Source organism: Strix uralensis, chromosome 31 (assembly GCF_047716275.1).
Source record: "Strix uralensis isolate ZFMK-TIS-50842 chromosome 31, bStrUra1, whole genome shotgun sequence".
Taxonomy (NCBI): Eukaryota; Metazoa; Chordata; class Aves; order Strigiformes; family Strigidae; genus Strix; species Strix uralensis.
In genome coordinates this window covers 2,576,410-2,601,216 of record NC_134002.1, presented here as the reverse complement: position 1 = coordinate 2,601,216, position 24,807 = coordinate 2,576,410, and the positions used below count along the sequence as shown (strand labels likewise).

At 49.5% G+C, this 24,807-nt stretch overlaps 2 protein-coding genes across 2 annotated transcripts in view; one reads left to right on the top strand and one right to left on the bottom strand.

The window, feature by feature from the left end:
- Positions 1-23,472, bottom strand: part of LOC141936073 (olfactory receptor 14J1-like) — a 29,256-nt gene extending 5,784 nt beyond the window's left edge. The window contains exons 1-4 of the mRNA XM_074852800.1: positions 23,458-23,472; positions 23,326-23,361; positions 18,405-18,440; positions 18,264-18,278 (exon numbers count right to left, since the gene is read on the bottom strand). Coding sequence (XP_074708901.1) covers positions 18,264-18,278; positions 18,405-18,440; positions 23,326-23,361; positions 23,458-23,472 — 102 coding nt within the window. The remainder of the gene's footprint in view (positions 1-18,263; positions 18,279-18,404; positions 18,441-23,325; positions 23,362-23,457) is intronic.
- On the top strand, positions 23,439-24,455 carry LOC141936072 (olfactory receptor 14A16-like). The gene has a single exon (XM_074852799.1). It carries the CDS (start codon positions 23,502-23,504, stop codon positions 24,453-24,455), a length of 954 nt encoding a protein of 317 aa, XP_074708900.1. The 5' UTR covers positions 23,439-23,501.
- Positions 24,456-24,807: the final 352 nt, after the last annotated feature.

Genomic DNA, 24,807 nt, shown 5'->3' with positions numbered 1-24,807 from the left:
TACTGGGCAACGTGTTCCAGTGTCTCTCCACACTCGCAGAATTTCTTCCTTATATTTAAACTAAATCCACGATCTTTCAATTTAAAACCCTTACCCCTCATACCATCCCTACAACATCTGATAAAGAGTCCCTCCACATCTTTTCTGCAGGCCTCCTTTAAGTACTGGAAGGCCGCTAGAAGGTCTCCCTGGAGCCTTCTCTTATCTGGGATGAACAACCCCAAATCTCTCAGTCTCTCCTCATAAGGGAGGTGCTCCAGCCCCCTGATTATCCTTGTGGCCTCTTCTGGACCTGTTCGAGGAGGTCCATGTCCTTCTGACATTGGGGGCCCCAGAGCTGGACACAGTGCACGAGGTGGGGTCTCACCAGAGTAGAGCAGATTGGCAGAATCCCCTCCCTCGACCTGCTGGCCACACTTCTCTTGATGCAGCCCAGGTCACAGTTGGCTTTCTGGGCTGCAAGAGCACATTTCTGGCTCACAGCCAGTTTTCTATCCTCCAACACCCCCAAGTCCTTCTGCACAGGGCTCTCAAACCACTCTTTGCCCAGTCTCTATTTGTGCTTAAGATTACCCTGATCCATGTGCAGGACCTTGCACTTGGCCTTGTTGAACTCCATGAGGTTTGCACAGTCCCACCTCTCCAGCCTGTCCAGGTCCCTCTGGATGGAACATCCCTTCCCTCCAGCGTGTCGACGACACCACACAGCTTGGTGTCATTGTCAGACTTGCTGAGGGTGCACTCGATCCCACTGTCCATGTCGCCAACAAAGATGTTAAACAGTGCCAGTCCCAACCCTGACCCCCGAGGGTGCCACTCATCCAAGTGGTGATCCTTGGACATGTAGCCACTGACTGCAACCCATTGAGTGTCACCATTGTAGAAGAATTTTAAATATAACCTCTGGTATATCTGAAATAGATTTTAAGGCCTAGTGAAATGTGTTCAGGACTTAGTGATCTTGTAATATTACCAATGTAACCAGAATGCTGCTCCACAGGCCTGAAAAGTGTTCTTAGCCTGCTTCTTGTATAGTCCCAACCCAAAACTGGTTTAAAACCCAGTCAAGCTAATCACATAGACACAGATTGAACAAAGGATGATTAATTGACTCAACACAGGTGTTTTGCGAGATTAACAGAATTTAGTAGATAGAAAGTGCTTGCGCTACCTAAGCTTTTAATAGAACATCCTGAAGTCTTTCTCACAAGAGAACAGCATAAGGCATTGCAGGGTGCTAAATCCCCTCTGCTGGAGAAACTGTGAGGTCCTGGGGGTCTGGTACTGATAAGGCCATGGGGCTGGACCTGGACAGGAAGTTGCCCTTTATGGAGGAGAGCAGCAGGAACGTGTGGAGCTCTGCCTGGGGATGGAGGATGAGTCAGCTGAGAGCTGAAGGGTCATGGGCAAGACTGATATAAAAAGCACTAGATTTAAATGTAGTAAAAATAGAGTGTTAGAAGGTTGTGTGATGTGAAACTCAATCATAGAAACTAGATGAGCTTTAGGAACCATATGTGTTGGTTATAATATTTGTTTAGGTCTTATGTAACTAAGGAAACTTGTTATGCACCAACAGTGCTGCTTGAAATCCCCTTACCTTCACTATCCTGATTTAGGGATCAAGAAATCAAACGAATAATTGTGATTAATGACAGAAATGAAGATAGATATTGATAAATATATATATAAAATCAAATCAGTAATCAATACAGTAAAATAAAAGGTCTTTATAAAAAATTGTTAAAGTAAAAATTGTAATTTAATCATCTTATATATGTAGTAGTTAGTGGTAAATTTAATTTATGAAATACTTGTAACAGATTAACTCGGAGGTTTAAGAAGAGAAGAGAAAAATGAATCTTAGTGGCAGGTCCTGGCTCAGGTGACCTGCGAGAAGAAAGAATTGTTCTGGACAGAACTGGTACGAGTTAAGCAAGAAGATGGGAATTAGCCAAGTAGAAATCGAGCATGTGCAAGGAAAAGGGTCAACCAGCGAGCACCGTGATGACTATCGGAGACCACCAGAGGACCCCTGAAGGCCACCTAAGAACTTAAGTGCGCATGCAAGAAGGACATTTACATATATTAATGAGTTCCAGGAAAAGTGTTGAATATGTTAACGATTTCTCAGAATCATGTTGAATATGGATGATTGGCTACTATATAAGTTTTTACTTTGGAGACGATCAGCACGAACACTTCAGCAGGAGTTGTCCCCTGTTCATCTGGCACCAAAATAAAGACTGCTGCTTTCTAAAACTCACATTGAGTCTTAGAGGGTTTTCTCATACCAGCTTTATGGCAACAACACTGTGGTGGGTGGATGTCTGCTCTGGACCCCCTGATGAGTAAGAGGAAGTAGATGAAGAAGATTCATTCAACTGGAAGAAGCCCTGGTCCTCATGGCAGACCTGAACTATCCCGATATTTGCTGAAGGGGCAATGTAGAAAAGTGAAAGTCATCCAGGAGGTTCTGGAGTTGACAACATCTCCCAGACAAGCGTGAGAGAGGAGGCAGTGAGGGGAGGTGTCCTGCAGGAAATCATACTTAGAAACAAGGAGGAGCTGGTCAGGGATGTAACAGTCAGGTGTGAGAAAGTAGAGCTGAGGCTCCTGAGAGAAGGGAAGAAGACCAAGAGCAGGACTTCAGGAGAGCAGGCTCTGGCCTGCTGAGGAACCTGCTTGGAAGATTCCCACGGGATACGACACTGAAGAGAAGAGGGGAGAGCTGTTTGATGGTCAAGGGTCTCCTCTTCAAGCTGCAGAAAAGTCCATCCAAACATGCAGGAAGTCAAGCAACATGGCAGGCGTCTGCTTTGGATGAGGATGAAGGTCCTGACAAAAATGAAGCATGAAGAGGCATCACGGAGAAGGTGGAAGCTGGCTGCCTTCCAGCCTCAGTGGTTCTGTGACTGTGCTGGAGAGAGATATTGGTGTGTGTGTGCTTGTGTTTGTCTGTGTGTGTTTGGGGCAGGGGGGGGTACTGGAGGGATGAGGAGAACCCAGAGCCAGCTCCTGGACAGTTGGAGAGTCTAAGATTGGCTCCTGGAGAGATCACTACAGGACGCGTGTCTATAGAGGCACTATAGACTTTTTTTCCACTCCCACAGCCCAGCATACAAACAGCCCAAACCTCGTTTCTCCTTTCTCCACTGACAGTGGTTGTGCTTGGCCTACAGACCTCCCGAGGTCCCTTCCAGGATGGGTGACGGTGCATTTCCTTCCACCACAGCTACTCCCTTGATGATGACAGGGAGAGCGCTCACGTTCCCCATGACCATGGATGGGAGCAGACATAAGTTTGGAGTGATCAGATGTGTATTTTTGTCCCACTGAAGTCACTGGCACAGGGCTGCTCGGCAGGGAAACTCTGATGCAGGATTCATCTGAGCTTAACCTTTGCTTTTCTTTTTCCTTCTTTTCCCACCCATGTTCTTTTTGATCACCCTCATACATTCCTCTACAAACAGCCCAACTCTGCTCTTTCCACACTGCCCCTGGCTTTGCTGGCTTCCTGGCCTCCTAGAGGGTTTCTAAGAGGGTTGTTGTCACGTCCCGCTCAGACGAGGGGGACAAGTGACTCAGATTCGCAAATCCCCAATGGAGCGGACAACAAGTCTCCAAGTCTAAACATTTATTAACTACTCACAATGTACTAATTGAACACACGATAGTTGGCTAAGTATATAGCAAGTTGTGGCAAGCAATATAATATGCCTTGCATTTCTTAATAGGAAAGGGAAAAGAGGGAGATAGAGGGAATGGGGAAATACAGATCACCGGTCTGGGTTTCTGCGCTGATCCTGCCGACGAGGGTTCCGAGAGGCACAGGAGACATCCGTCTTTTTCACTGGCATCCGTCTTCTTCGCTTCACTGCACTCTCTCTCCTCCGGGGCCCCCCCCCTCTTCCCTTCTTGATTTATACCCACTTTCCTTGGGTCCATCCCCTAGGTCGACCCCCATACCTACGTATCCCATGTACGGGGAGGGGTGAGGTGTTTCATGGGATGATGTAATTAGCATGATCATGTTAGCCCTCGTTAGCATATTGAGGGGTGTTAACTTTAATATGCATTTCGTGGATAATGAAGCAAAGGTCATTCACCGGACAGATGGCCCTTGAAGTTTTGGCCAGGTGCACCAGAGCAGAGCCGTCCTGTCTTCACAGGGCTCCCTCCTCCAGTCCCATCTTGTGTTATTCGGGCAGCCTTATCAGCTTCGACCTCCACAGAATGCACCCTGTGACTCATAGTTTTGTCTTGCGAGTGTTTGAGGCATTTCTTTGATCAGCCTCAACTTTTGCTTTCTCAGACTGTTTTTCTTAGTTTCTCACAGGCCTGGTTTCTCGTCTCTCACATCCCACCCCGTGACTCAAACACTCCAAGTTCTTCTTTGACCATTGTGATCCCAAAAGGTATAGGGAAAAGGAAGACAGAAGGTGAGAGAGCATATAGCTAATTGCTGCAAGGCATACCATTAAAAGCAAAAATTTGCATAATATCACAATACTAATATTTACAAGCCATCTTCCCCACCCCGTGAGTCCTGAGGATCCCAGTGATGTGACCCATGACCCAGGGTTCCATCCATCAAACTAGTCCATCAGTCAATAAAAAGGTTCTCACTTCCCGTTGTTGATCATCTTCATCATGGCACGGTCTCCTCTGTAGAGGTGGTGGCATTGTGGATGGTGATGCAGCATTCTCCCTCAGTCAGATTCAGCACACTGCACAGTCCATGTTCCTTCAGCAATGCTAGCCAGATTCTGCAACGTCATCTTAGATGCTTGTTGGGTCTGCACCTTTAATTCCTTAAAGGCATATCTTGTTAGTACATATAATTGCTAAGTTAAATTTTCTAAAACTATTTGAGGTTACACAATGACATTATCAGGTCTATAAGGATTTAAATGGGAATACAATTTAATATTCAGGTACAATTCATTAATGCTTAATTTGTGGGATCAGACCCCTTCAACTAGTCTTTGATGACTGCATCTTGCTGTTGATGGATGTGGTGTTGTAAGGACCACATACAGTTATATGAGCTAGCACTGTGATCTGTTTGGTATTTGCAAGCACCAGTTTGCAGTCACAGGTGGCTCACAGGCTTCCTTTATTTTGGAGGTGATTCCCAATAAGGTAACTTAAGGCACAACTCCAGGTTAACCTTCTAATAAGTGAACTCATTAAATGTACCTGTAAAATTTCCTGGATCGTTGATTGTAATTGATTGGCAATGATTTATTCCACACTCAGCAGGTATGATTCCACAAATTATATAATAATGTAAGCAGATTACAAATAATAACTAGCCAATAATGCCTACAACCATTGAAAGTGCTAAAAGTAACATAGGTCTCCTGTTGTCCAGGATCAATGCTCTGTAAAACACATATATACATGACAAAACAATGATGGTTAGAAAGAAGGGACAATCCACCTGGTATTGATGCGGTATTCTTTCCCATGGGCATCAGTAGCCACCCATGAACAAATATTGATGGGAGTTTTTAGGGTTAGGGGTACTTGCCCCACAGTGGGCAAGTCTACTAGAACAGGTTGTCCAGGATAATGGAGCGGGTTTGCAGGGTCTTTAGTCTCTTTTTTCCTGGCGAGTATGGACAGAGGCTTAGGACAGAACGCGGTAAGTCGTGGGCATCCATTAATTCCCCACCGGCTGTTTATCTTCATTACTGCGTCTGACACCCGTTGTGGCCATCCTGGTTCGAGGGGTTTTAGGGCCTGCTTTAACAGTCCATTGGTGCGTTCCACAATTCCATTTGCTTGGGGATAGTATGGAGTATGGAAAATCCACTGAATTCCTTCATCTTGAGCCCACTCCTGAACCACCCCGGCAGTAAAGTGACTACCGTTGTCTGATTGGATCGATTTGGGCTTAGGCAAGTAGCTAAACCAACGTTTTAACCCCTTCACCGTATTTTCTGCAGTTGCTCGAGATACAGCTTCTGCTTGAGTTAGGCCTGATACTATTTCCACCCCCACCAATACATAACGTTTTCCCTCAGAGAGCCGGAAAGGGCCAATATAATCCACCTGCCAGGTGTCCCATAGTCCCTTGTTGTCCCTTAGGTGTAGGGGTTGGTCCTTAAGAGGGTTGTGCTCTCCCAGCCGAGTACGACATAGACTACACGCTGAAATAATGGTATTGCACAATTCCCTGGTTACGGACCATCCCCTGCTTATCGCTTCTTTAAACAAATCTTTGCTTCCTGAATGACCCCGCTTTACATGCAGCCATTCCAGTAAGTGTTCCCATTTCTCCTCCTCACCTTCTGTAGCAGTTCTCATCAAACGAGTCATTGAATCCACCTGGTTGTTTAGCAGGTGGGCAGGGTGATTTCCTGACTGGTGTGCAGCAACCCATCCTACTAAAAAGGACTTCCGTTTTGCAATGTTTAAGATTTCCTCCCACTTTTCACGCTGCCACACTGGTACCCGATTTACTTCCCAGTGGTTTTGTTCCCAAAATGTAAGCCATTCGGTACATCCCTTGAATACGGCATAGGAGTCTGTGTAAATAAATACTGGTTCTGTAGTCTCAGCTTCTTTAACAATCACGCTCCATACCGCTGTTAACTCTCCCACCTGAGCACTTCCCTCACCCTCTGTTATGATTCGGTCCCCCGAGTCAACATGCAGTGCTACTGCTCGGTATTTCCATACCTTTCCCTCTCTTCTAGAAGATGCATCGGTGAACCATACATTCTTTAGATGGGTTTCAAATGGGGGAGCAGGTTTTATGTATGAGGGAGGAGGTTCAGGGTGGTCAGAAGGTGGATCTTGTATTTTGAGCACTTTGGGTGCCCCCTCCTCTATCTGATATGTGTGGCAGTAATGATCTAATTGTGCATACCACTTCCTCACTGTGTCTCGCTGCGCAACCCCCACAGGAGGGGGGGTTCCGGCCAGTACTGGTTTCAGGACCTTAAAGGGTCCTCGTAGAATGATTAGTTGCTGCCTTATGATTTTTTCAGCTTCCTGCAAAGCTAGGGTAACCACAAAAAGACCCTTCTCCCAGATCGAGTAACGCTTTTCTGCATCTTTGAAACTGCGCGAATGAAACCCTATAGGGCGAGTGGTACCCTCCGGCCCACGTTGCCACATATGTATGGATAGTCCATGAATTGCAAAACCCCACTCAATTTGGAATGGATCTGTTGGATGTATCGGCCCTAAAGTCTGATATACTCCAGCCTCAAAGATTAACAGCTTTAAGGCTTCTTCATGGACAGGAGTCCAGTCCCAAGTAGCCCTTTTGCGTGTCAAATCATATAAAGGACGAGCTATGATGGAAAAATCGGGAATATGTTTCCTCCAAAATACCAGCAAGCCTAAGGCATGTTGCAGCTCCTTCTTATTTTCAGGGCTCTTTACTTCTTCCAGGGTAGTTAAAGTTTCTGGGGGAATACACACTGTTCCTCCCCGCCACCAAATACCCAGAAACTTTACCTCAGAGGATGGGAGTTGTACCTTTTCAGCTGGAATTTGGAGCCCTAAATTTTCTAGGTGGGTGATTATCTCTGTCTGGGTCTGTCCCACTGCAGCAGCATCAGAGCCACCAATCAGAACATCGTCAATATATTGATATATCCTGACCCCTTCCCTTGGAGGGATTTGAGCAAGCTCCTGTGCTAGTGCATAATGAGCGATGGTCGGCGAATGGCAGTATCCCTGGGGGAGACGTGTAAAAGTAAATTGCACGCCTTCCCATGTAAAGGCAAAGCGATCTCTGTCTGCCTCCTGTATGGGGACCATAAAGAACATATCTTTCACATCAATAGTTGCTAAGATCTGGTGGGCTTGTTCCTGTATGGTTGCAATCAGTTCAGCTATGTTAGATACTGCAGCTGTTAGAGGACCTGTATTGGCATTTAATCGCCGATAGTCAATTGTCAGACGCCACTTTCCGTTAGGTTTACGGACTGGCCACACTGGGGAATTATAGGGTGAGTGAGTTGGAACGATTATCCCTTGCTCCCGCAGCTCTGCTATTACCGGAGTGATCCCCTCCCTTGCACCTAACGGTAAGGCGTAAGGTTTCACATTAACAGTTTTAGAAGGAGGAAGCGCAGGCGCTTGCTGTAGAAGTCTTATAGAGGCAGTTGGGGACCCAAATTTCCATTCCCTTCCTTTTGAATCCACCCAAGCTTGTCCCTTCAATAGGTCAAGTCCCAGGATATTTGTGGGGAAATTTCCCAGGATCATCATAGCCTCTGTTGCAGTTTCATTCCCAGGTAACCAGCATTTCACCCGAGCAGTCAGCTGTGGCTTAGAGTCCCCGAAAACATCTGTAACCCAGATCTGCTTTTTGTCAGCAATTATGCCATTCCGCTTGGCAACCTCAGTTTGGAGTGCTGAAATCTGAGCACCCGTATCTACTAGAAATGTAACTGGAGTTTTAAAGGGACCGAGCGGAAAGGTAATCAACAAGTCTCCTTTAGTATTCTCTATGAGCCTCCTTAAGTGGACCCACCCGCCATCCCCCGGCTCACTTACTGGGGATGGCGCATCCAGTTTCCCGACCCTAAATCAATCAAGTCTTCTTCAGGGGCAGTTGGTGTTTGAGAAGCAATTACCACCATCTCGTTAGTTTCCAGCTCTGTCCCTCCCTTTTCTCGAAAGGTCCGCTCGGTTGGGGGGGGCAGCTTTCTTTTGTCTTTCCAGGCTCGAATGAGCTTTTCTAAAACTGTAGTACGCATACCATCCATTAACTCTCGGGGAATCCCCTGTCTAATTCCCTCAGTCCACAAGAGGTTTCTCTTTGTTCTTACAACTTGTGGAGGGGAAGGAGGCGGATTTTCCTGCTGTTCCACTCTGCGTACCGAGGGCTTAGGTTTACCCGTTCCCCTGGTAAGGCCCATTCTCCGGCCATAATTTATTAAGTCCTGAGCTATCTCTCCCCAGGTCATGGCTTCTCCCCCCGCCCGTCTCCCCCCTCGCGGGGCTAATGCATTCCGCAAACGATCTTGTAATTGTACTGCATGTGATTTCAAAGAGTCCGGCAAACCCCGAATCAGGGGAGTCATTTGATCAGGGTTAGCAATTAATAGCATTGGGGAAGGCTGCTGCGGAACCAAACGCCTGTCATGCATTAATTGGAGACAAGCAGCCTTCTGCAGACTTTCAGTCAAATGATTTACGGTTGGGGTCTCAATACATACTGGATCCCCCCTTTCCAAGGGGTCCAGACCCCCAGCCCAATAAGCAGCTCGTTGAGTTAACGACCACGGCGCTCTCTGGTCATCAGTAACTAAGAAAACCCCTGGCCCCCAGTATCCCTGGGCCTCATCTTCTGATAACAAAATTCGGTCGCCACCAGTCAAAGATACCCTCCACACGTATTCAGTCTCAGTTTCCTGAGCTCGTCTGGTATATTTCTCCTGAATTTTCGCAAGCTCAGTCGCTGGATATGGTGTAGTTCGAATGGTGACCTGCGGAGCTCTTCCACCCTGACCCTCGGTGGTCTCCGTTTTAATTAATGGTCTTAAATTTGCCCCCTCATTTTCGGGGTAAAAAATTTCTCGGCTTATCTCTAAATCCTTTGTTGGATACAAGGGTCTGGCTGCTGCTTTTGCCAGACTCGTAACTCCCTGTTCACTATCCGGAACAGAGCCGAAATCTGTCCGGTTGCAGGTTTCTTGTTCATTCCTCTCTTTTTCGGACCGTGAGATTTTTTCTCGGTCCAAGGCATCTAACAGAGCCATGTGAAATCGCTGAGAGGTGTTACGCTCATCAGCTAATTGGCTTTTCAGAACTTCAGTTTGCTCTTGCCAGAGTTTAGCTTTTTGTTCAGTAACTTTACGTTCCTCAACCAATTGATCCTGGAGAGCTTTTACCAGATCTTGTAAGGATTTGATCATTTCCCCTTCTAATTGTTTCTTAACATGTTTATCTTTTTGGGCTGCAGTCAGTGCTGCCCCTAATACAGCGCACACTACAGCTTTTCCTTTGCCTGGTCGCGACCCTTGCAGTCCCGCAAGTACATTAATATAGCTTGCCACTGCTTCTGGATTATGCCAATTATCGTGGGCCCAAACCTCTACTAAAGGAGGAGGACAAGCCTTATACTCCTTCAGTTTCTCAAAAATAGGGGAGCAGTCAAGCACCGACATTTCCTGGCCAGTCATGGCTTGCCACTGCTCGAACCTCTCCTGGCTTAGAGCTGAGAGGTCACTTCCCGATTCTCCCTGTTCTTATCGGATAGAGAATCGGTATCCCTCCGACCCTTTCCCAGCGTAGAGCTGAGGGGCCAATTCCCAGTTCTCCCTGTCCGAGTTGGTCGGATAGAGAACCAGTATCTCATAAGACTTTCCGACACCGAAGGGGATCCTGCCGACTATGCCAATTTTAATGTCACGTCCCGCTCAGACGAGGGGGACAAGTGACTCAGATTCGCAAATCCCCAATGGAGCGGACAACAAGTCTCCAAGTCTAAACATTTATTAACTACTCACAATGTACTAATTGAACACACGATAGTTGGCTAAGTATATAGCAAGTTGTGGCAAGCAATATAATATGCCTTGCATTTCTTAATAGGAAAGGGAAAAGAGGGAGATAGAGGGAATGGGGAAATACAGATCACCGGTCTGGGTTTCTGCGCTGATCCTGCCGACGAGGGTTCCGAGAGGCACAGGAGACATCCGTCTTTTTCACTGGCATCCGTCTTCTTCGCTTCACTGCACTCTCTCTCCTCCGGGGCCCCCCCCCTCTTCCCTTCTTGATTTATACCCACTTTCCTTGGGTCCATCCCCTAGGTCGACCCCCATACCTACGTATCCCATGTACGGGGAGGGGTGAGGTGTTTCATGGGATGATGTAATTAGCATGATCATGTTAGCCCTCGTTAGCATATTGAGGGGTGTTAACTTTAATATGCATTTCGTGGATAATGAAGCAAAGGTCATTCACCGGACAGATGGCCCTTGAAGTTTTGGCCAGGTGCACCAGAGCAGAGCCGTCCTGTCTTCACAGGGCTCCCTCCTCCAGTCCCATCTTGTGTTATTCGGGCAGCCTTATCAGCTTCGACCTCCACAGAATGCACCCTGTGACTCATAGTTTTGTCTTGCGAGTGTTTGAGGCATTTCTTTGATCAGCCTCAACTTTTGCTTTCTCAGACTGTTTTTCTTAGTTTCTCACAGGCCTGGTTTCTCGTCTCTCACAGTTGTCATGTTGATTCCTGCCTTGGTCAGTACAAACCCAGCAACTCCTTTTATTAGATGTGGTGTCCTGCAGTTTCTTATCCTGTGATCTTGTGTTGATGCCTCACCGCAATCAGGGTGAGCCACCTGCACACAAATATTGACAGCCAGAAAAATGGAGCTTCAGTCCAGGAGGCCTTTGAGAAACTCTGGGACTCAGACAAGAGAAAGGTTAAGTTTTAGAAGGAGAGAGTGGCCAGTCCTGCATTGGAGGGAAGAATAACCTCTGTCGATCCCCAGGTGTAAGAAATCAGGAAGGAAGCCAAGAGACTGGCATGGTGAGTGGAGACCTGCTGGTCAAAGTAAAGGGCAAGAAGGAAATGCACAGGCAGTGGCAGCAGGGACAGGTACCCTGGTATGAGTAGAGAGATGCTGCCCAGTTGTGTAGGGATGGGGTCAGGAAGGCCAAGGTGCAGCTGGAGCTGAACTTGGCAAAGGATGCAAAGAATAAGAAAAAGGGATTCTACAGGTACATCAGCCTGAAAAGGAAGATCAAAGAAACTGCATCCTCCTGATGAGCAAAACTGGCAAACGAGTAACAGTGGAGAAGGAGAAGTCTGAGGTACTCAACAATATTATTTTCTTAGTCTTCACTGCAACCTCTCTTCGCACACCTCTCGAGTGGATGGACCACAAGGCAGGGACTGGGGGAGCAAAGTCCCTCCCACTGTAAGAGAAGGTCAGGTTCAGGACCACCTGGGGAACTGAACATACATAAGTTTGTGGGACATGACGAGCTCCATCCCAGAGTCCTGACGGAATTGGCTGATCTAGTTACGAAGCCACTCTCCAGGATATTTGAAAAGTATTGGCAGTCAGGGAAAACTCTGATGCCTGGAAAAAGGGAACTATTGCACCCATTTTTTAAAAGGGTAGAAAGGAGGACCCTGGGAACTAGCAGCCTGTCAGCCTCCCCTCTATTCCTGGAAACATCACGGAACAGATCCAACAACAGCAAAGGAGGTGCTTTGCCCAATCCTATTTCTATTTTGCCCTGGGCTGTACAGAGCTGGTTCTCCTTGCTGTCATGTCCTTTGACCGCTACGTTGCTCTCTGCCAGCCTTCGCATTATGTCGCCATCATGAAGCCTCAGCTCTGCATCCACCTGGCTGCTGCTGCTGGGTCATGGGCATCACACTCTCGAGTTACCGTCTGGTCCTCCTCTACCAGCTGACTTGCTGTGGCTCCAACAAGATCCACCATTTCCTTTGTGACAACTGCCCCTTATTCAAGTTGTCCTGCTCTGACAGCAGCCTGCTGTGGAAAATAGACTCTGGTTTAATATCAGTTGGCCGACTGGCTGCCTTATGTTTAACTCTGGCATTTTACATGCGCATCCTTTTCTGTGTTCTACACCTTCCAGCAGCCTCTGCGAGGAAAAAAGCTTTTCCTACGTGTTCTTCCCATCTCACCACCTTGGCCATTGCAGATGGGAGCTGCATTGCTCTCTACATGTGACCTTCAGAAGATGTTTCCTTGGAGACAAACAGATCTGTAGCTTTGCTGAACACTGTCCTGTACCCATTCTTAAATCCGCTCATCTACAGACTTAGAAACAAGACGGTGATCCTGGCCCTGAACGAAGCCATTGCCCGTGCGACACTACAGCTTTTCCCCTAATCACGGTGCATTTCTGGACAGCAATTCCAGTGATCTGCTCTCGTCTGTTAAATAACACCAGTGCACAGGTGTGTCACCTCCAAATACAGATGCCTCAGGAGATTTCTGTTCTTGTTGGACTGTGTCAGGTGAAGTGAGAAGAAGCTCATCTGCACACACAAAGGCGGCACCAACAATGGCAGAAGGAGTAACTCAGTTAACACCCTGCCCCAGCTGCTCCCAGGCCCATCACAGCAGAGCCACCAGCTCATCAGGAGCCCATCTCCACAAACCGAGAAGAGCCCCGAGGCACAGGGGCAGGTGGGATCCCAATTTACAGGCTCCTGAGGAATGAACGTCTTGTCCCAGCTCCTTCCAGGGCTGCCCTGGGAGAGCCACCAGCCCCCTTATCTAGGGGTGAAACCCGTCAGGATGAGCCACTGAGAGCAGCTCTGGGTCAGCATTTGGACTGAGGGGATTGTTGCCTAGGGGTGTGGGACACATGATGGGATGCAGGGGAAGAGCATTTTTGGATTGCACAGCACTTGTTATGGGATGTTTAGGGGAGAACCCCACCAAGGGCAGCCTGTCCTGTCTTCTCATTAAACTTAATTTCTAACTCTTTCCTGTGTGAGGGAATCTCTCTTCTGTGTGAACATGTGAGCATGGGGGTGTGAGTGCAGCAACTGGAGCAGGAGCAGGGGGTCAGACAGCCCATATGTCATTAGTGCCAGCAACTGAGAGACTGGAGTGAGTGAACTTAAGAGTCTGTGTGTGACTGGGGTGGTCTGTACCAGCATCTGGAATGGGGCTGCAGCCTCGAGGGCTTGTATGTCCAGGTGCCTGCAACTGGGGAGGCTGGTATCCAGGGGCAGCTGCTGAGGAGAGTGAGTGTCTGAGCCCAGCTGCTGGAGGGATCCAACTTGTACAGGAATATAGGATAGAATAGAATAGAATAGAATAGAATAGAATAGAATAGAATAGAATAGAATAGAATAGAATAGAATAGAATAGAATAGAATAGAATAGAATAGAATAGAATAGAATAGAATAGAATAGTTGGAAGGGACCTACAATGACCATCTACTCCAAATACCTGACCACTTCAGGTCTGATGATAAATCCTGTTATTAAGGGCATTGTCCAAATGCCTCTTAAACACTGACAGGCTTGGGGTGTCGACCACCTCTCTAGGAAGCCTGTTCCAGTGCTCCACTGCCCTCTTGGTAAAGAAATGTTTCCTAATGCCAAGTTTGTACCTCCCCTGATGCAGCTTTGAACCATTCCCACACGTGCTGTCACTGGATACCATGACAAGAGCTCAGCACCTCCATCTCCACATCCCCTCCTCAGGAAGGTGCACAGAGCCATGAGGTCACCCCTAAACATCCTTTTCTCCAAACTAGACAAACACCAAGTCCTCAGCTGCTCCTCACAGGACATTCCTTCCAGACCTTTCAGCGGTTTTCTTGCCCCCCTCTGGATTCATTCAAGGACCTTCACATCCTTCTGAAATTGTGGGGCCCAGAACTGCAGTTTTCTCCTTCCATTACTCTTTGTTCATTCAGACACCTCTCACCTGTGCTGCTGCTTTGAGCTTCAGGGACTCAAACCTTGCCTGTCTCTCAATAGTCTAATTCTCTTTAGCCAAATCTTTCATTATGTTTATATCTACCTTTTTGTATCTATGTAGCTAAAATATTATCCCCCAAGATTATCCCTTGTTGAAAGATGACCTCATTAGAGATATCATGTACTTAGTATATGGTTGAGCAGTGTGTTTTATTGTTTATGAAACTTGATCATGCTTCACTGTTTTTTGCTTGCAAAAAGGAAAAATTCTTCTGTGCCTGTGTGTAACCAGTTCTCTAAGGAAAACAGGTGGGAGATGGTGCAATGGAGCTGTAACCTCCCGCTGCAGACTGCAGTGGAGAAGTCGGATGTAAGGAAAAGGGATGTAAATCCCAGCTGGCCAATGACAGAAATGGTGAGGCTGGGGAGGTGAGGAGCAAGGTTGTCCAGACAGTGCCAGACCTCAAGGGGCTGCTTCTGCTACCTGTGCAGAGCTCCTGAGGAGACCCTCTGGATCAATATCAATTGCAGAAGGCTTCTATCACCTCTTCTCTAATCTGAAAACTCAATAAAAATAACTGTTAAAATAAAAAATAATTTTTACTAGATCCTATTTGAAATCTTCCTGCTTAACTACACTGTGAAATGACTCCAATGAGCTGTACAAGTCCTGAAGCCTTGAAGAAAACTAAAGGAAGAGAAATAGCTCATTAAGGTTTTCTTTATTTTATGAGCCCCATGGTGTATTTGGCCCTGAGTCCATGAACCTCAGATACTGAGAGGAGACTGAGCAAAGTACTCAAGAAGTCAAAGTCAGCAGCAAAGCTCAAAGTACCTTGAAGCACTGATTGGCCCCACTGAGGGCCACTACTGACAAAGCCTCTCCAGGGACTCGTTAGAGCAGATAATTGGAGGCTGTGATTGCAGGTAGGCAAAGGCACCCTGCAGGTGGCTGTAATGCTGAGAAACCCCTTGGTTTGTTTTATGAAGCAGAAAGGCCAAGCCCTGACCCTCAGGCCCTGGGAAGGAGATGCTGCCCCTCATGTGTGGCTCAGGGCTCTTCCTGGGGGCAGTGGGGTGTGAGGGTGAGCAATGCCAAGTGTAGGAAAACTGCACAACACCTCCCGGCTTCTCCAAGCAATGGTGAAGAGTAAATGAAGTCCAGAGCCTCAAAATAAAGTTTTTCCTGTCAGGCCTCAGTGGCAGACGCAACTGCCATAGCCAAGGGGAGAAAGAACTTGGTCCTGTTGGGACTTTTAGCCTTGCCAGAGCCCTTGGCCATCTCGACTGCAGGCTGTCCCACACTCTCCCATGCCTGCACCTCTTTCCCTCCAGGCTGCAGACACCCATCTTGCTTTCCCACCTAGCTCCTACCTCAGCATTTCCACACCTTCACTGATGTCTCTCCACCCTCACCGCCTGTTCCTTGGAAGACAAAGCCATGGGCTGATCCTGACTCCATCGGGGTGATCTCTTGCACCACAATGCTATCATTTGAGTGAGATAGCTTCTTCTTCAAATGCAGTCTGAACCTTCCCAGATGCACTTTGTTGAGATTTCCTTCTCTTCCGACTATCAAGAAATGCTCCATCATCTCTGAAACCCCCCTTCAAGCAGTTGCAGGCTATTTGTACATTGCCCTGAAGCTGCACCTCACAAGGCTAAAGAAGCCCAGGTTTCTCAGCCTCTCCACAAAGTCCCCAAAACCCATCCTGGCAGATCTGCTCTGGTGCCTCTCCAGTTCCTCCTCATTCCTTCAGAACAGGGAGCCCCACACCCAGACACACTAGTCATGATGTGGCCACCACAGTGCTGATGATCACTCCGTTGTCTGAGTTGGCCACATGCCCCCTAACGCAGCCCCACAGGCAGCTGGCCTTACTCACGGTGACATGCACCTCTGCCTTGTATGGCATCCCTAGTGATGCCCAGGCCCTTCTCCTCGGGGTCACTCCTCTGCCAGTCAGGTCCCCGCATGCCCCCATCTATGGGGTTATTCTGTCCCCAAATGCAGGACTGGCCACTTGGCCTTGTAAAGCTTCATGAGGTTTCTACTGACTGAACCCCAGAGATTTTCAGGGTTCCCCAGGAATGAAGCTCCATTGGGCCAGCTGGTGATGTGTGCCTGCAGATGGCTCACCCTGACATGGGGTGACTTTGACACAATAGGAGCATAAGGAATTGCAGGACATAACAGATAATAACAGGAGGCACCTCTTCAATGATGCTGTTCACCAAGGTACACATTCCCATGGTGACAAGTTCAGAAACACCAAATGAAATTGCAAAGGAAGCCAAACTAGGACCAAAGAGGAAAAGGTAAATAGAGATGGGCTATTTGCATTGGAGGGTGCAAGGATGGTCAAGGGGAAGAAATTGTGAGTAGGAAAAAGAGAAGACAAAGGTGAAGCAATGGAAAAGATCAGGACTGTTTGGAGGTACCTGCCAAGCATGCCTGCATCAAAAAATTCACAGATCATCTGACCAAACTTTCTCATTGACGTCTGTGGCCACCAGGAACCTGAGTGATTTCCCTCCCACCATGAAGGAAAGATCCATGGTGGATCAAAATGCAGAATCCTTCATGCTGGAAGGGACCTGAGGAGATCTCTAGTCCAACTTCCTGCTCAAGGTAGCGTCACCTCTGGGTCATGGCAGGTTGCTCAGGGCTCCATTCATTTTCAGCTTGAAAAGCTCCAAGGCTGGAGATGACACAAGCTCTCTGGGAAATCTGCTCCAGTGCTTGACCGTCTTGATGAGCAGAAAGTTTTTCCTCCCTTGTTTCAGCTGATGCCCATTGGCCCTCATCCTCTCACCATGCACAATAGTGAAGAGCCTGGCTGCATTTCCATGAGGACACCCAAGAAGATATGGGAAGGCTGTTATTAGGTCTCCCCAAAGCCGTCTCTTCTCCAGGCTTTGCAACTTTGCAGCAGAGGTGGCCAGTGGCTTTCTGGGCTGCATTAGGAAGAGCACTGCCAGCAGGTTGGTGGAGGTGATCCTTCCTCTCAGCACTGTTACAATTTCTCTTGTTGACTTCCCTCAGGGTTTTCAACCCTGCCACCTTCACTTGCACTGTAGCCACAGCTGCCCTCCACATCTTCCACCAGTCCTGCCCTGTCTTCTTGTGAAAAACAAGTCCAGGAGAACATTCCCCCATGTTGGGTCGGGGATTATTTTCCACCTTCCCTTCAACCAAGGCCACCTAGCAGAGGTCCATGGTCTTCACAGTCCCCACTGGTTACCAGGGCCTAAATTTGTGTCCGTTCTCCAGCTGTCTAAAGGAGACTTCATCCTCCTGCTGTCCTTCATCAGGAGGTTCATTGGTCCTGACCAGAAGATCACTGTGCATTGAGGAGTCAGTGATCCTCATAACAGTAAACCTGAGTAGACCCAGGCCTGGGCTGTGCTCCATGTACAGCCTGGGCTTCAGGTCCTGTTGGGCTGAGTGTATCCCTTGGTCATAAGTTAAATTTGATTGTAAGAGACAATCAAACCCTAACCCTTCCACTGGTGATCGGGCCATCTGCATGTCCTGACCTTCATACAAAACTGCAGCAACAAATGCCCGTGTGGACATCCTCTTTTTGGGGCAGTAGAAGTGATGACTACAATAGTTTTCCTTGTAGGAAAACACTGAAAGAGCTCACAGGAGCAAAATGAAATAACACTTCAACAGGTGGGATCTGCACAGCTTGCTGCACCAGGATCAAAAGCACGGGTGATGGGATCAGAGTATGGGAATAAGGGCTTTGGAGGGTTAGGTGGTAAAGCCCAGGGTTTTACTGGGGCACACTGGATGCCCTGGAGTGTCCTGGCCATGGGATGGGAGGGTCTGAGGCCATCAGCTCTCATGGTACCTACCTTCTTAAATACACCCTGTTAGAAAGACCATGAGACCTCACTGGTCACTGCGATGTCCCCAGTACCAGCAAGGGATGGGAGGACCAAAGTGCCTTCCAGTTCCCCAGACTGGATGCCCTCCAAGTCCACCCCACTACTTACCACCACGCCATAACCTGCACTTGCTTCGAAGAATGCCTAGGGAAGACCAGCAAAAGGGTGGTCTGGAGTGGATCTTGGTGGGGCTGGTGGTGAGACACAGGTGTCCCCAGTCCCCGCAGGCCCATGGCTTCCCCTCGTCTGAGCGGAAAAATCCCTTCTGCTCTGCCTGGCCCTGTTCCTCCAAGTGTCACCTGGCATACCTGTCCATGCAAGGACAAGGGGTGAGGATGGAGACAAGGAGAGAGTGAGGAATTCATGTCCTTCAGAGAGGATGGGGTTGAGGTGGGGGGAAACACTAAGACAGGGCACTGGGGTGAATTAGTGGACACCAGGGTAGTGGGCTGGGGGTATTGCAGGGACAGGACTGTGTCGAATGCAAGTGAGGATTAAAGGAATTCAAATGGAGGGGACATGGAGACTTCAAGCACAGTGGTTGGTGGGGTCAGAAGGAAGAGGACCACAGAGGACAAAAATGACAAGATTGGGAGAGTGTTTGGGAGTGGGGGTTCAAGGAAAGGGATCTGGGGACACTGCTGCAGTGGACAGGATGAAAAGCAAAAGACTGAGGGGGAAGACAGAAAGAAAGGCTTTGGGAGGGATCAAAGGGAGGGGATTTGGGAACCCTAGATAGGACATGAAAGAGATCCCAGGGATGAGATGTCTGAAGGGACCAAAACAAGGGGATGGGGTTGCACAAAATGGATGGATGTGGTGGCATCAGGACAAGAAATCTCTGGGGGCACTCCCAGGGAAGAGACGGGTCCAACCATTCCAACAGGAACTGAGGCTCTGGGCACAAGAACATTAATTGTGGGGGAAGGGGGGGAAGAGATGGAATTGTGGAGGGGAGAAAGCTGCATTGCTGGGGGCTGGAGGTGCAGGGGAGCCTGCAGGAGCCCCTGGCTTGGGAAAGGGAGAGGCCAAGGCAAGGGGTTTCATGCTCCCCACTATGATTTCGTTCTGCAGGAGAGCTAATGTCATGCAGCCAAGACCCATCCCCAGCTTTGAGCACCTCCCCGTGGCACTGGGGACTCACTTGAGCATCTTCTAGGGTGCACAGCAAGATGGGGAAGAGCAGGGCCATGGTGAGCACTGCGACCTTCATCTTCCTCTGCAGTGTGGCGAGCGCTGGGTGAAGCTGGAAAAGGTGAAGGGCTCTCTCCCATAAAGGGAATCTTCCCCTCAGGGTCCAGCCCCATGGCCTTATCAGTACCAGACCCCCAGAACCCCGCAGTTTCTGCACAAGAGGGGATTTGTATTGCCCTGCAACTCCTCATGCTCTTCTCTTGTGAGAGACACCCCAGTCAAGATAAGCCAGCTGCACACAAATATTAAAAGCTGAACAAACTTTTCTACAGTCCATCGGAACCTTGACAAAACCTGGGATTTCTCAAACTTGACGTTTTACAAGGAAAAGCGGCTAATCCTACATCATTGGGAGCAGGGGGCGAACAGCCTCGTACATCAGGACAGGCTTGGACCTGACCAGCTGAGCAGCAACTCTGAGGAGAAGGGCCTGGCCACTACGAGGGATGCCCTATGAGCCAGGAGAGGATGGACACAATGAACAAGGGCAGCTGCCTACAGGGCTGCATTCGGAGAAGCGTGGGCTACCCAGATACCCTGAGTTACCATCCCCCTCCACTCAGCACTGCTGTGTCCCCACACACATGGGTGAGTCCCAGGTTGTGGCTCCCCATTTTGGAGAAGTAGAGGGGACCTGGAGAGTGTTGAGTGAAGGTCTGACACGGTGGAGTTTGGGACCTGGTGCCCATGAGCTGTGTGGGGTGGCTGAGGGACCTGGAGTTCTTTGGCCCAGTGGTGTGGAGGCTCCAGGAACTATAGGAGTCACTGAGGGGGGATTTCAGAGATGATGGAGCTTTTCTTTTTAGTAAGACACAGGATTACAAGGAAATAATGGTTTAAAGTGCAGCTGGGGAGTCCCAGACTGGACACAGAGAAATGTCACTCGAAGGGCAGTGCTGTGGTGTAACAAGTCACCCAGAGGGAGACTGGAGCAGTCCCAGGCTTTGTGTTTCAAGGATCAGCCAGGGAGGGTGGAGAGATCTCAGTAAAGGAAGGAAGATGCGCAGGTGAGAGCAAGGTGTGGTAGCCGGGTGGATGTCTCCAGCCTGCAGAGAAAGAGGTGCAGGTGTGGGACACGGTGGGACAGCCTGTGGTGGAGACGATAGAGGGATGAGGAAAGTCTGAAAATCCCCCAGCAGAGATGAGCTCTTTCTGCCCTTGGCTCTGGCTGTTGTCTCTGCCACTGATGTTAATGAGGAAGCACCTTCCCCTTCCAGCACTGGGTCTCATGGCCTCCCCTTCCCCACCCGAGAGCCTGGGAGGTGTTGGACCATAGTCCTGCCCTTGGCATTGCCCATCCCCACATCACACTGCCCCAGGAAGAGCCCTGAGCAATGTGTGAGGGACATGTTGCCCTGGAAAGGGAGATCCAAGGGCTGGGTATCAGACCTCCGCATTAGGCTTAATGAAAAACATCCAGATTTATTGAGAATCTCTTCCACCCTGACATGACCTTTGTTTACCTGTCATCTCTGCCTGGAGTTTTCTGCTGTAACCAGCCCCTGGGGAGGCTTGGTCAGTAATGGTCCTCAGTGGGACCCATTAACACTCCAAGGATCTTTTGGCTTGCATCTGGCTTGGATGTCTTCAGAGGGATCTTCAACTTCCTATTGCTGTCTGAGGTTCATGGACTCAGCACCAAACCCACCTGAGGGGTCATTAAAATGCCTTGGGCTGGTCCTCTGCTGCGGAGCTGGGCCGTGCTCCTGGGACGGAGGGAGCTGAGGGCAAGTGGTCAGCGCTGAGAGAGACAGCTCTGCCCAGGAGCAGCTCCTCTGCAAAGCGCAGCAGGGCTGAGGGCACTGCCTGCAGGCACCGAGGGCAGAGGAGCCGGGCACAGAGAGGGGAAAGGCAGACGGCAGTGGCACGATGCTGAGAGCTCACTGGAGGAGAAATCTTCGCAGCCCTTGACACAGTAAGTCTCTGGGTGCAGGGCAATGCAGCTGCAGGTGGTGGAGGGATGTGGTGAAGCCGGCACAGCCGCCAGGAATGTCCCTGGTGTCTGGAGGAGGAGGCAGTGCTCCAGAGCAGGGCTTCCCTGCTGCACTGTCAGAGGGACAGGCCATGGCGGCTGCCTTCTCCCGGGGACGGCTGCAGGGGTGTGCAGGTGCGGGTGCAGCCAGGGGTGCCCAGGGCTGTCCTTGAGAGCAGGGTCCCTGCAGCCCAGGGGCTGTGTGCTGGGGCAGGGACTCTGCCACCTGCCAGGCTCAGCACTCAGCCTGCCCGGGGAGCTGCCCACAGCGCTGTGGGGAGAAGCTGTGTGGGGAAGGAGAGACCCCCGGCAGGGCAGGGTCCTTCTGCTGTGGAGAGGGTGCTGCGTGGGTCAGGGCTGCTCACAGCTCCAGATCACCCCTAGGACATATAGTGAGAGCCTTTTTGAAGAAGTACATCAAGCCAGCATTTAACTGAAAGGGAAAGAGTCTGTGCTTTGTGTTTTCCCCTGTTCATTGCCTGAGTAGACACAAGGAGATGGGAATTTATTTCTCCATTCTGGAGAAGGCACTGAGTCCCCAGGTCTCCTTAGCAGTTGTTTATACTGCTCCTAAGACTGTGCACACACAGAGATGCCCCTGGGCAGGGCCCTGCTGCCAGGAGGTGTCTGCAGGGCAGAGCTGAGCACACAGCGGGTGGGATGGGGGCTGTGAGCACTGACAGGGAGGAGACTTAGGGACAGACAAACAGCTCCCGAGTGTGACAGCTCCAGGCAGCAGAAACATGGGCAGGATTGTGAGGGAGTTCCTACCAGTAATGCTGTGGGAGGATGGTGACTCTTTGCCATCCCCTGCAGTGCAGACACCTTCACTGAGCAACTCCCTGGTCTCCTCTCCCACCCAGGAGAGCCCCCCGCCATTAATGTCACAGGGACATGGTGATGAGTTGCCCTTCCAGCAGCCTGACAACAGAGGAGGAGAAATGCCCGAGTGCCCAGCATTGTCTCCCTGTTCTGCCTTCCTTGGCATGAGCACTTTGGCGTGTTCCCCTCTTCTCCCTGCTGCCCTTCTTCTTACTGCTGCACTCACTGGTGTGGAGGGGGAGGCCTCAAGCACAGCTCAGACACTGGTGCTGCGGGTTCTGTCATGCCGATGGATCTGAGGAAAAGCATCTCAGTCCCCTGCTTTACTCTGGGGCTCCAGCCACCATAGTGGGTGGGGTGGGCAATGACCTGATCCCCCTTCATGACATCACAAATTTTGGTTCTTCGACTCCTTCCCTTGGCGGTCCTCCTTGGCTGCAGGCTGCCCTCCAGAAGGGCGCAGCTGCCCCAAGGCATTCTTTCTCTAGCAACCCCCTGGAGAAGACATCTCAGTGCTAAGGACATGGAAATGCTGCTGGGATGCATGCGGGCAGCTGTAAAGACACCTCTGTGTCCCTGGCTGGGAGGGGAGAGCTGAGATCCTCTGCTCTCAGCAGGGTCCAGTTTCTTTTGCAGGGAACACCTGAGGGCGATTGTCCTCCAGCTCAGATAGGTGCAGGCACAAGGCAGCTGTGGATAGGACTGATGGACACAGCGGCTGCCCTCACTGTGCACAAATAGACAGGCCCTTCTTCTTTAAGGACTCACAAGATTCCACCATGGAGTGCAGCAGAAATGCCAAGGATCTCTGCCTTAAGAACACTCCTCAGGTGGGATGGGGCCACTAGAACAGACTAAACATAAGAAATCCCTACAGCTCTGCTCTGCAGTTGGGTGAATAGGGGGGATAAATATGAATAAGTCTTTGTTATCAGAAGGGGATTTGATCTGAGATGACCCCACGTTCCTATTTGCCTGCTGTTGTAGCATAGCACTGACTCCTCCAGAGCCCACAGCAGAGACCCCTGCTCCCCTGGGTACCCTCAGCCAGCTGGAACCAGAGCTCATGAGGTGGAACTGCCAAAGGTTTTGTGGAAGAGGTGAATCAGTTTGGAAAGTTTCTGCAAGAAGTGGAGTATCTTTTGTTCAGAGAAATCTGCCCTAACTTCTCACTGATTGTTCCAACATGTACAGGTCCTGATGTCCAGTAGAAACAAATGTCCAACGGCAGCTCCATCACTGAGTTCCTCCTCCTGGCATTCGCAGACACACGGGAGCTGCAGCTCTTGCACTTCTGGCTCTTCCTGGGCATCTACCTGGCTGCCCTCCTGGGCAACGGCCTCATCATCACCACCATCGCCTGTGACCACCACCTGCACACCCCCATGTACTTCTTCCTCCTCAACCTCTCCCTCCTCGACCTGGGCTCCATCTCCACCACTCTCCCCAAAGCCATGGCCAATTCCCTCTGGGACAACAGGGACATCTCCTACTTGGGATGTGTGGAACAGCTCTTCTTCTTCTATTTCTTTGCTACAGCAGAGTATTTCCTTCTCACCATCATGTCCTACGACCGCTACGTTGCCATCTGCAAACCCCTGCACTACGGGACCCTCCTGGGCAGCAGAGCTTGTGTCCACATGGCAGCAGCTGCCTGGGGCACTGGGTTTCTCTGGGCTGTGCTGCACACGGCCAACACATTTTCACTACCACTCTGCCAAGGCAACATCCTGGACCAGTTCTTCTGTGAAATCCCCCAGATCCTCAAGCTCTCCTGCTCACACTCCTACCTCAGGGAAGTTGGGCTTCTTGTGGTCACTGCCTGTTTAGCATTTGGATGTTTTGTTTTCATTGTGGTGTCCTATGTGCAGATCTTCAGGGTGGTGCTGAGGATCCCCTCTGAACAGGGCCGGCACAAAGCCTTTTCCACATGCCTCCCTCACCTGGCTGTAGTCTCACTGTTTATCAGCACTGCCATGTTTGCCTACCTGAAACCCCCCTCCATCTCCTCCCCATTCCTGGACCTGGTGGTGTCATTTCTGTACTCGGTGGTTCCTCCAGCAGTGAACCCCCTCATCTACAGCATGAGGAACCAGGAGATCAAGGATGCCCTGAAGAAACTGATAACTAAATGTTATTCTGAAGCAATAAATTGCTCATCTTCTTTGTAAAAATTATAATATAACTCTGTACAGGACCAGCCTTTTGTCTGTTCTTTCTGTTGTTGGTGGTGATATTTTACTTCTAATGCTGTTGTCATCCCCTTTCTAATTCATTGTCTGCTTTTCTGACTAATTGGCTGGGTATAATGAGGAGTCATGATGTGTGTTTTAACATAATAAAGGGCCTGCAGTGACTTTTTTTTCTTCTGAGATCTTTCCTCTGAGATTTTATGGACCTGCAGGGACAATTCCTGTGTGCAGATGTGGATGGGAAGAAAGTCCCAACATGGGAGCCCTGCCATGAGCACTTTGTCTTCCAGAGATGTTCTCTTTTCACTTCCACACTCTCTTTCTCATCCCT